This window comes from Meleagris gallopavo, chromosome 25, assembly GCF_000146605.3.
Source record: "Meleagris gallopavo isolate NT-WF06-2002-E0010 breed Aviagen turkey brand Nicholas breeding stock chromosome 25, Turkey_5.1, whole genome shotgun sequence".
Taxonomy (NCBI): domain Eukaryota; kingdom Metazoa; phylum Chordata; class Aves; order Galliformes; family Phasianidae; genus Meleagris; species Meleagris gallopavo.
In genome coordinates this window covers 2,434,241-2,446,534 of record NC_015035.2, presented here as the reverse complement: position 1 = coordinate 2,446,534, position 12,294 = coordinate 2,434,241, and the positions used below count along the sequence as shown (strand labels likewise).

The 12,294-nt window shown below is 43.8% G+C and overlaps 1 protein-coding gene across 1 annotated transcript; it reads left to right on the top strand.

The window, feature by feature from the left end:
* The first annotated feature begins 900 nt into the window (after nt 1-900).
* Nucleotides 901-7,882, top strand: C25H1orf94 (chromosome 25 C1orf94 homolog). The gene is made up of 6 exons (XM_019622751.1): nt 901-1,213; nt 3,893-4,350; nt 5,187-5,356; nt 6,165-6,236; nt 6,905-7,080; nt 7,632-7,882. Exons 1-6 carry the CDS (start codon nt 981-983, stop codon nt 7,705-7,707), a joined length of 1,185 nt encoding a protein of 394 aa, XP_019478296.1. The 5' UTR covers nt 901-980; the 3' UTR covers nt 7,708-7,882.
* Nucleotides 7,883-12,294: the final 4,412 nt, after the last annotated feature.

The following is a 12,294-nucleotide window of genomic DNA, read 5'->3' as shown; positions in this document are numbered from 1 at the left end:
GGAGATGTTTGCAGGTTCTGCTTAACAGCCCACTTCTGACCTCTGACACTCACTTTGCATCTCACCTTCGGGGTGATTTTGCAAGGAGTCATCAATGGAGGGGGGGGGACCACTGGGGGCTGGGAAGTCTGCAGTCCAACCAGGGCTCAGATCAACATCCTGCCTTCAGACTTTATGGCAGATACTCAGCCAAGTGTTTTGTACTTTGCGTAGCCCAAAATACCTCTTCCTCCCAGCCCAAACAGTAAGCTCTGTGATCCCTCCCAATGAAATTAGAGCAATTGTAACATCCCTGATTCCTAGTTTAAGGCAGAGAGCTGAAAGCAGCTCACAAATAGGAACCACATCCTCACAACGGTTTCCCATAAGAAGAGCAGTTGAGAGCTTGGAAAGGGCACGTAGGACAAGTGTCAGTACCAGGCACAAACACCAACCCACATCCCTTGGGCTCTCCTTTCTCTCTTCCCCCCGGTGCAGCTCACAAACACAACCCTTGGTGATCAATGAGGAACCACAGAAGGCACTCACACTTGGAGAATGATGCCAAAAATTGAGAGTTTCACCACTATTAATCTGGCATAGGAATGCAAAACATCTTAGTAACTACCACACAGTTATTCTTTCTTAACCATATCATCACTGTTGGTAGGGAGAAAATAACATTTATCTGGGCAAAGCCATGAGTTAACAAGAGCCATGTGCTCTTCAGAGCTTCATCACCTGCACATCAAGTGGGAAAGGCAGAGCTCCAGGAAGAGGAAGAAGGGCAAGGGACAGCTGAACGCTGACCCTGGAAATACAGGAATCTAGTTATAGGTTTATTAGAAGGAAAGCTCCCAGCTGTGCCAAGGACAAGTGGGTTTTTGCAGTTACCAACTGCCAGGTCCTGGCATTCCATGGTTGCCACGGCTCTTCTTTCCGTTTGCCACGTACACAAAACATCGTTCAAAAAGATTGCCTGAATGCAAAGAGGTTGAAGGATGCTCACTGGCACGGACAGGTTTTCAGCCCCAGCAGTGAAATCGGAGGGGTCGTTCCCATTGGGGCCATTCCCACGACACATCTGGATCCACGACAACACACCCCAAGACGGGCTGGACAAAGCCTGCCACGAGATCTGGAAACGCGTGCAGAGCCTCTCCTGGGAGCTGCAGCCCATCGTCTGCACGGATCCACCTGGTCCCCCATGGAGCAGGAATGGAGCCCACAGTGGGTGAGTGACCACCAGCACTGCAGGACAAGGGGCTGCTGCCTCCCCTTCAGTGCCCGGCTCAACAGAGCCCTCATAACCCCTGGTAACAGAGAGCTGGAGCACGGGGTGCTGGGTTGACTTCAGGCCAAATAGGACAAAGCATTCCCACTTTTCCCACTATAACCAGTTTTATTTGGGAGAGCGTGTCCCGTGAAAGCCAGCTACTTGAAAATCTGAAGCACCATAAGCAGCTGCTGCGTTCTCTTCCCCACAACATTTAAAGAAAAACAACTACATGCACATCAAAATATTTACAGGAAGAAGTGAAAGCAGCATTCAAAAGGAACAAAATCGAAAATTAAAGTGTTATAAGGAAGCTACTGTAAACAGCTGATCTTTACAAAGAGAAGCTGAATTTAGCACAGAAAAAATTATGCCAAATCATGTTCTGTGGGACAAATGGTGATAAGGGAGGGAAGGATGCTCTTCAGATTAATGGGGTAATATTTACTATATGCTCCTGAAGTAGAAAAAAAGTGAAATTTACAAATCCAGCTATCAATCAGCAAGTTATTAGCACGTGTCCAGTTCTTAAAGCCTACATAAATCACACATCTTGCCTGATACAGTGAAAAACTGCAATCGTGTCTTTTAAGGCCAACTTCACAGACTGAAAAAGCTGATAATTTGATAATTTTAGCTGAAGACATGGAGGAACAGAAGGGGAAATGCCCAACACTGTATCAGTGTGAAACCCAGGGCGTAGATCTTGGAGTCCTGGCTCCTTCCCTTTCCCTTCCATATCCGTAACAAAAATAATAATTGAACTAGAATAAACTAAGCGAAGGCAAACAACCCAAGAATAACCTTTAAGCCAATGGAGTTGCACTGGTAGGTCAAGTTATGCTGCTGAAACATCTTAATTAGCACATGCTCAGCCACATCCCTTGGTCCTGCCAGCTGCTTAGAAGTCCAAGCAAAGAGATATGGTATGAAGCACCATGAACTATTAACAACTAAAAAAATTACAGAAACAAAGCTACCAATAGAAATACACAGGCCTAGTTTTTAGCAATTAATTTAATGCAGTGCCAGCAGCCTCCCACCCCCAGCAACCTGCAGCCACACTTAAGCCACCGTAACAGGGCTGAGGCAGCAGATCAAAATGGTTTGGGACAAGCAGAAAGGACCTGTGACAAACTCAGCAACTCCAACTAAGATGAAATTAACAAGCCAGCAAAGCACAGTGGCTAAAGCACCATTCTCAGGTTCAGAAAAATGAGTCATTTTTCGCCTGCTGATCTTCGAGTTGCTTTGGGCAGCTGCTCTGACCCTTCTGCCAGCAGCATTTTCATGCATTCAGCAAGCAGGCTCTTCAGCAAAGAAGTACCCTCTGCATACACTCATCACAGTACATTGCTCATCAGTTGTTCAAAGACCCTCCTGAGTCACTGAACCTTCCAAAAATACCAAACCTGAAGCGCTGAAACCAAACTGCAGTACAGAATTCAAAAGAACTTCCTTAAAATCTCTTCAGGTGAGGCAACCCTGGGTCGGGTCCCCACCTCTGACCTTGGAGAGAGCAGCTTCTGTACCATGGGTACCTCTGTTATTCCTGACAGAACTGCACTGAATTATTTTCCTTCATCTCTCCATACCCAGGAGTCAATAGAGGTGCTCCCCAGCCCACGAGCTGCAGTAACACCAGTGGTCAAAGATTACACTGCATGACCTTGCTCTGGTTAGCAATCTTTAATTATCTTAGAATATTGACTTATGCAAATTGCTGTTTCGCTCGTTTAAAAAAGTACCTGCAATCTTTTGAACAAACAACAACAAGTTTCACCTTCCTGGGTTTGTTCTGCAGTATTTCGATTCAGAAGAGCAAAGCTACCGAGGACTTCAGTAACCTAAAGCCCAAGTCCAAAACCAACCCTCCAGGTCTTTCCAACCACCACTGCAGAGAAGAATCCCAGTGAAAGATGGGATAAAGTGTTGTAGAAAATAAGCTTTACTCTGGAAATAACAGCAATTTTCTAAGTTTATGCCCATAGTATGAATTTGTTGAGGATTTTAAGCTATCTGCTCTTTAAAAATAGGGGAAAAAGCAGCATCCTGCCAATGATAGTGATCCTATGATTAGACATAATTAGATACATCTAAGTATTCAGATTTCACTAATATTAGCAATCCACTTATGTACTATATATGTATCTGTGCAGTGCATGCACAGAGCATCGCTTTCCCTCAAACTGAGGAGAGTAAATTGATAATACGTTAAGTTATTGAACATACCTGGCTGTGAAGGAGCAAAGTGGAATTTAAATGAGTATTTTGAGCAGGGAACCACCATGGGCACTGAGGTGTGCCTCAGAGAACACAGCATTAAGCCCTGGCAGCCGACCCACTGTAAGGTCCCAGAGGATTTCAGGGCTTCCTATCTGAAATGCTGTCACCCAACTTCAGTTATTCCTGAATAGATGTATTAAGCTGAGATTTTGTTTTAGTTTTTCCATTTTTATGTGGTTCTTTGGAAAAGGACAGTGTGCTGGAAGAAGTTTTTGTTCTGGTTGAGAAGGAACGCTCGAATCTTAAACAGAACATAAATGAGACAGAAATGCAAGGTGTAGGAGGAGTCAAGAAAATGAGCTCAATCTTATGTCAAACTCTGAACAGAATCCTTATTCCACTTTCTTACAGAGACTGGTTGCTAGATGAAACAGAGGGACTTGAAAGTATATACAGAGCAGTGATTGGAAACAGAGAAAGAGAGATGAAATTAAGAGCTCTCTGCGATGCTCAGCTTTCTGCTAAATCCACCATCACCAACCTCCTGCATTCAGCAAGCTCTCCCAGGAGCTCCAAGGGGCTGGGGGACAGCAGCACCACAGGTGCTGGCAGCAAGCTGGGGATGCCATTGCTGCTGAAACACACAGACATTGCCAAGGGCCCAGACAGGCAGGTCATGGCTGAGGAAAGCAAGGCAGTGAAAGAGTTCCTCCAGAATGGCACGTTTAGCACTGCAAGGAATAGCACAGCTGTGCCAGCTCTGGCAGCAGAAAGTCAAACTGCAGGACAGAAGCAACAGCTCTCAACAGTCGCCAAGATTTGCTCCAGACCTGACTCCAACGCAGCCCCAAAGGCACTGCAGAATCCAGGTATGGATCAGGGCATGGTGCTGGTAAAGCACTGGGAGCGATGGGAGAACCAAGGCTGAGTGGAAGTGGTTGCACACAGTTGGCTGAGGTGGGGTTCACTTTGCAGTGGTGTCTTCCAAACTTGTTTGTAGGACTGAAATCTACCGAGCTAATCCTTCCCATTCCCAAATTGCATTTCGTATCAGATGCCAATATTGCTCTCTCCTCTATCCAGTGTCCTCCTCATATGAGCAAGCAAGAAATACAGGAAGATCATAACCACAGAGCTTTGGTCAATATCAATACCTGGTCAATATTTTCTATAAGCTAGGCTGTTTGGAGGGGGGTGGTTGTGTATCAGATGTTATGACTTTGGGTTCCCAGTAAGAGATGCTTAAGAAATCCGCATTTCCACAAAATATTGATAACTTAAAGCATTTAAGCATCTCAGAATGGAGAAAAATAATGATGCATTTCTAGATCTGCTATTAAGTTTCTGGGTTGGATTTATCAGTCTGGAGACTTCACACCATCAGCTTCTTCTGTGATAATTTCCTGATCTCAGATAGTTTTGAGCTCTGTAAGAATGAAACAAGAACCTTTTGCCCCATTCCAGTCATTCTTACAGCTCAGGCAATTAACTTGACTCCAGATCCTGTGGGCTGGGGGTTTCATGGCCCTACATGTGAATATGAACTGCTGATTTCCAAGTGTGGGTCTCTGTGCTCCAGAAATATAGCCTGCAAAAGCATCTTAAACACTTTGCTCACAGGGAGAGCATGTCCTCGTAGTTGCAAGTGCTTCACAGTTTAATGAAGGGAATGCTTAATTACCTTCAACCTTGTTTTGTTTTACAGTAACTACCGCAATGTTGGATAAAAAAATTGTTATATACAATGCCAGTCCTTCTACTCCACGCTTTTCTGCTACTACAACAACCACAACCTTAAACCAGCCAATGTGGCCCAGTCTGAGCTTCCCTCCACTCCCTCTATTTCCAAACCAGCCACACTTCCCACCCTTTCAGGTAAGATTAAATAAACCCACATTTTGAGAAGAGCAGAACATTTCCAGGCCCACACCAACAAGCTCAGGGCACCAGCTACCACTGCTGTGAAAACTGCTTTCTGATTTGTAGGGCAGTGCTTATAAGAAACCAGACTGCTGACCTACAGTGATTAATTACACTGGCATCGCACTGGTTCACCATCAGAGTATTAACATCCTCTGTAATGCAGTCCTCCGAGATGTTTGTGATCAAAGGATGACGTTTTATTGACATATACTGAATGCTGACCTCTCTTGGCATTCATTAGTTTCCATGTTTATGCTGTATTTACAAATATTTATCCTGTATTACAAATACTTTGAGCTAATAATTCATTAGGGATATTTCACTTGGTGGCTCTGTTTACACACTGGGATCCTGCTTTCTTCACCTGATGAAAGGGGACCTCATCTCAAAGTAAAAAGCCATTATTAAGACAGCAAATCCTTAAGTCAAAAGGAATAAAACACTGGGAATCCCATGTATCCATGATTTACAGTCCAAGAATTTCCCCATTTCCCCTGAAGCCCACAGTTCAGAGACCTACTGAGCACAGGACAAGTGCAGTCCTTCCACACCCAGCATTGGGCTGAAAGGAAACACTTCTTCTGGATGTCGTAGGGAGACCAAGGGAAGACTTTTCCCCAAAGCTAAGAAATTAATTTAGTTCAACCTGGTTTCTCTGAACATAACTTCCCACTAAAAAAAAAATCTCACACAAAAGTAATAATAATTAACAGAGCGACTCAAATCGTTTTAAAAGTCATGCTTTCCATATGCTTAACAGGGACCATACCAGCGAGCAAGGATCCCTTTCCAGCAAGCTCTACACCCTTCCTTTGGATGCTATTCAAGACAGGTGTGTTCAAATGGCTACAAATGTGCTCCAATTTGCAGAGCACAGATGCTAAGCACAATGGACTAGTCAGTAATGTTTGTCGTATGCCGAGATTGACATTGGTGACAAAAACAGATCTGGGGACAAGATGCTGAGCTGGGCTAAGTTCATTTAGTTCTTTGGAGGAGTACTTATTGCAAGATAGCTCAGGAGATGGCCCTGAGCCTCTAAGCAAAGAGATCTATTGCACACGCTCAAGTTTTGTACCAAATAATTTGTGTCTTCTCCATTCAGACTGCAGTTTTATTATTATTATTATTTATTTTTTTTTAAGAGTTTGCATTTATGTAAGGGCAAAAACCACCTTTCTCTAGGATCAAAAATAGAGAGGAAGAGTGAACTTAGAGGGCCAAAGCCACAGCTGTAGTCCCACACAGCCACCCAGCTCCTCCAGCTTTTGCTCTAGATTATTTGAAAAGCACTTAAAGCGAAGCAAACTGAGCCCAAACTTGAATGAAGATGGGAGTCCTCACCGAGAAGAGCAGCAGGTTAAAGGAGATATTAGAAGCGGGGAAAAAAAATACACCAAAATATCTGAAAATGTTTCAGTGAACCCCAGTTCCTATCGCTGGGACCATCACCCACCTGCAGACTCTCACCATCCTCCCGTGCTTCTGTCTCCTCCCCAGGGGGCTCCATTCAGCCCACAGATGTTCCGGTCACCCTACACTCCTCTGCTGAATTACATCCCCTTGGTTCAGCCCGGATTCCCCTACCAGAGGGCCCCACCTCAGCTGCCCACCAGCATCCAGGATCTGCCAGCAGCACACGATGGGATGCGGTTCCCATTTCCTCCTCTCTACGGGTATGGCCCTGCAGATCTGAATTCTAGCTTCAGCGCCCGGTGAGGGGTCATCCCTTACTGCACCCCTTCATGGAACTCACAGCCTAATCACAAACTGGGTTCCCCAGCTCCATTCTCACCAAATGCCAAATCAGAAAAGTTTCTATAAGGCATATAACTCCAAAATGAGTTTGATACAGTAATGAAGTAATTTGTTTTAAGGCAATGAAGCTGCTGTAGAAGATCACACCTACAGCTTTCCAGTCCTCATGGATAAAGCATGAAATTTTTGTAACCTAGCAGAAAGGAAATGCTTCAGCATGATAGAAACCAAAACATTTTGACACAGAATGTCATTAAAAGATTCATCTCCATAGGTTTCTATAAAAATCAAGGATCTGCTAACAATCTTAGCATATGTAAGTTCTGTGTAACATCTTTCAGAACTTACAGGATAGCACATACTTTCCTTACATCACCTTTCCAGAAACCACCTGGGCGTCTTTTTAACAAGTTATTTGTAAATTAATGCAATCTCCTCAAGCTGGCCTGAATGTTCCTTCTTGTTTTAGGTTTGGTGCTGCACCAGGAGGAGCTGTGAGGTCCACACACCATTACCCCCCCAATGGGAACTGCGTAAACTTCTAAGAGAACCAGTCCTCCTATTCTAATAGCACCAGATTTTTATGTAAATACCAGAAGCCCTAGGATTCCATAAGAACTTTGTGTTTCCCCAAAGAGAAGATTTCTATCTTGAATATAATTCCACATGAATTACACGTTAAGAAACAGCTGCATGACAAATCAGAAATTAATTTTTTTTTTTCTTAGGATGACAGAAAAAGGGGATTTTTCCCCTTTTGGAAAACAAAGACGTAATTAAAAATGTTTTATTTATGACAGATGTCTGAACACTTAAAATTGAATGTTGGTGCAATAAAGACTGTCAGAAAAAATAAGTTCTGGCCACAGATTTCAGCTATGGTAGCTCTAAAGTGTGCATGCAAAGTGAGATGAGCACAGATGCAGTCTGTGTGCTGCAGCTCCGTGAATGAAATGTTCCCATCCTGTTACTGCAAACGCTAATGCTAATCCACATGCTAATCTGACTTGTAGTATTAAAGATGGTCAAGCCATAATGCCTGTATGAAGAATCCTCTTTAAGCATATTTTGTTGGGTATTTAATTCAGTTTCGAGGCTCTGATTTTTGATTCTGTCTTTGCAGCACAGCTGCTGCTGCCTCCATACCTGCATCATGACTGCAAAGCCAGAGCAGCAAGGCTTTCTTCCACACACTGAGCAGGGAGAGCTCTCTGCTGTTACCTGAGCCAATTTGCTGGGTCTCCAGGGTGTTCTGTGGGATCCTACCGCCTGTGCTGTGCACATCAGAGCAAATTATCACAAATCTCTTCCTGCCTTAAAACTGGTGAAGAAAGTTTCAGTTACACAGAGCTGACGGTTTGCAACCATTACAGCCCTAAACTGAGCAGTGTGAAAGAGTCTGCTCTTAAACTTGAGATCTGTGTTTTGCTTAAGTACATTACGTCTGTATACATCAAATTACAGAATCACACAGTGGCTGAGGATGGATTAAATTAACAGAAATTAGCTTTTAAACGTTGCCTACCAGCAGCTCAGGTATTTTGCAGATAGTTACGGCCCCACAAGACATGGAGCTGAGGAGATCAAGTGTACCTCATCCCTGCAAGGGGCTTTGGGAACCATAGGGTTCAACAGCACCTTGTACCTCGAGCAAAGGACACGGCTTCCTTCTATTCATTGAGCTTTAGATCTAGCCCCAGAGACTCAACAAACACAGGATTAATTTACTAGGAGAGAAATGCAAACGAAACTAGTCTTGTAACTCAAATACAACTCTTCCTTCTCTTCAATCTTGTTGAATGAGCAGCACAGCTTAGTTGTGTAGACTTAACCTGCAGCCAGTGCACATTCACATGGAGTTGCTTACTCCCAGAGACACACAGGTGATGTCTGTTAATCGTCTGCTCCCTTCTCGTTGCAGCCTCCTTCCACACTGCATCAATGTTCATTTGGATCAACCAGTTGGTGGCCAAAGAGATCTAGGATAACTTCTATTAAGAAATGGATGCTTGGACAAGATGTACATGCTAGCCCTTTTTTCTCCATGTACAACCATTAGCTAGGATTTCCACTAAGACACGTTAATAAATCAGTTAGCAATTAGGAACATCTAGTGTTTCCTCAAAGCAATGTTCCTCAATCTCCTTGCCCTGTGGGTGACAGGTTGATAACACACTCTGGATGGCTACTTAAGAAAATCAGTGCTGATGCCCATATGCTGCTTACAAGCTCCCACAGGCATCAGCAACACAGACAGTGATCTTACAGGGCACCTCACATCCAAAAAGACAACAAAAGGGGACACCAAGATGTCATCTGTTAATGACATCCCCTTAACCAGGTGTATTACAGCTCCACAGTTTGGGCTAGAAATCTGTGATCCTTCAAGGAACTGAAAACCAGCCCAGATGTACAAAGGAGCTCCCTGCAAGGAATGGGGCGTAGGATCATTACAGCACCAGTGGTCAAACCACAGCTGGAGCCTCAGTCAGTAACACCAGTGCAGGATTGCTGGTTTTTTCAGCTGAGGATCAAAGGCACTTAATGAAGACACTTATCAACGTTTCCTTCCTCAGCCATTACTCAACACATGGATGTGAGCCCTGTTTTAATCACACGAGTATTCCAGTTCTCAGGAGCTTTCTGCTCAGACTCTGAAAGCCACAATTCCATTCTTGCACAAAACTCCCGTCCTAAACCTCTTAGAAGTAGAGGAAGTGAAATTACCTCAATTTTACAATTAAAAAGCTAAACTCTAGGAAATAAGAGATATAAAATGTCATTCATTTTAAGGGCTCTAGTGGCAGGCAGTCAAATATAAGAACACGAATCAGTCTCTAGAGGGCACAGCACTCACATACACTTTTCCACTGGTTTGACCCTTACTGCCATTCCCTTCCAGAGCATCCCACCTCTGCTTGATGCCACATGCAGCTCCCTGACCAAGTCCACGCTAATGAGAGATACAAGTACTGATTTTTTCCAAGTTCCTCTTACAACTCCTTCCTCACGTTCTGTTCTGTCTGTTACAGGCTTCTCATATGAATTTTAGATTAAGATCTTTACATATTACTTTTATATTTCTGTTTTTCAAAACCCAAAACAGATCAGAATGTGCTTTAGCCAAAGTCAGCTGTGTTCAGCCCCGGTAAATTCTCATTTTCTCTCAGTAAAATACAGGCTTGGATTTTTCTGCTGTTAAATTCACTGACTGTTTTTCTCCAATATTCCTAATGCAATTAGCATAACAAGATAAAGGAATCAAGTCCTTTTCCATTTTTCTTCCTTTACAAAAGGACTGATGACAAACTGGGAATCAGAATCTGTATTGAATTACATTTGCCACAAAAGAGTTCATTAAGTAATAGTACATAATAAAAATCATCTGTCAACTTGAGGGATCGAGCAAATTCACTTAACGAAACAGCTGGTTATTTTCTACAGCACTCCATAGCCCAAATGGCCAACATGAGCAAGAAGGACGACCGAGAAAAAGGGAAGGAAGGAGCAGCTCAGTTGTGAGCACGCTGAGCCCCAGCTTCAAAGCTCTTCTCTTCTGACAGCCATAACCAGGCTGCAGCAGCACTGCCCCACTGCCTTGATTTCCCCTTCTCTACAGGGATGGCAGCAGCTCTTTTCACACAAAAGGGATTATGAAGTGAGGGCACAACAGGGCACGAGATGCTTCCCAGCTGGAAATATCACAAAAGGAGCAGATTTTCCATCCCACTCCATCAGCTGGTCCTGGCTGTGATGGGAGCTTCCTGCTCCATGCACGAGGCTGAAGCAGCTGCACCACATCCTGCTGGAGCAGCACCACCACTGCCAGCCTCCCAAAGAGGGAAACTCAACGTGAAGGTGTTCGACTTGCAAAGTTCGTGCTCCCAGCAGCAAATTTAGGAAGAGAGCCGAGTTCCCATCCTTTGCTTTAACAAGTCACACCAGCTCCAGACAAAATTTACCTCTCCTTCCACATTCAGCTCACTCACTGAATAATCCAAACCCCTGCACTGCTCTGGCTCAAGGGATTTGTTCCAAGCTCCTTGAAGGCCCATAACATGCCACTTACAGTAGAGTACTACAGGAAACGCTCTGCCACAGAGACAGCTCTCTGGGAACAGAGGTCATCGTTGACATAGCATTGCTATGTGCCTCCAGTGCCCTTCCTGCATGTCTTTAACACAACATTCTCAGAAGAGCAGCCCTCCTTACAAGCGGTCAGCTTCATTTTCATCTTGTTGACTCTTTGCCACTTAAGGATTTGCTACAAGTCATTCTCAGCAGTCCTCGTCTTCCACCTACCTACAAGAATGTCAGATTTATTCAGCTCCACGCAAGTACGTCTCAGGAGTGAATGGATGTAAAAGGCTGTGCACCAGATCCTTCTTGGGCAGCCAACCAAAACCAATTGTGAATGTTAGAAACAGAACAGATGGGTTTTAAGAATCTCATACCAGGACACAGCCAGGATGGAAACACCAACCCCAGCACAGAGCTTTACAGGACCTGAAGGAACTCAGCAGACACTTGCAGGAGTTGCAGCCACTTGCATTTGCAATACTGGAGACAGCACCATCTCCACCGGTAGGCACAGAGCAGCTTCTCTCCCTTTCCTCTAGAGCCTTGCACTGCTCATCTTGCTATCACTGCAGTTTTTCCCCAAAGTAATTTAATCCAGCTATCCAAAGCAAACTTCTAGAAAATTAGCTTGCTTGTTTCCTAAGTCCATTATATTTAACATGTGGGGAGGGGATGGATTGGATAGCTATTAATCAAAGGATGGGTTTTATTCCTGTGATGTCATAAATTGCAGAAATTGAGCTCACACCGTTTATTAAATTACAGGAACGTCAAGGAAAAATAGATAGCTCTAATAATACATTTTTTGCCTATCTGTTATATTTTATATATAGCTTGTAGAGGAGAATTTAAAAGTTTTCTACCATATACAATTACAACTTAAAAAAAAAATAGATTCTCTTACTAATGCAGAACACAATTATTCTAGGCAAAAGGTTTATTCTTTCACCACCATTTGAGATTACTGCAGCTCAGAGCCTGGGGGAGAGGAAGAGGATTGCTCCAAGATAAGGAAGTCTGTGCTTAAATACATAAATACTGTAGATGAGGAA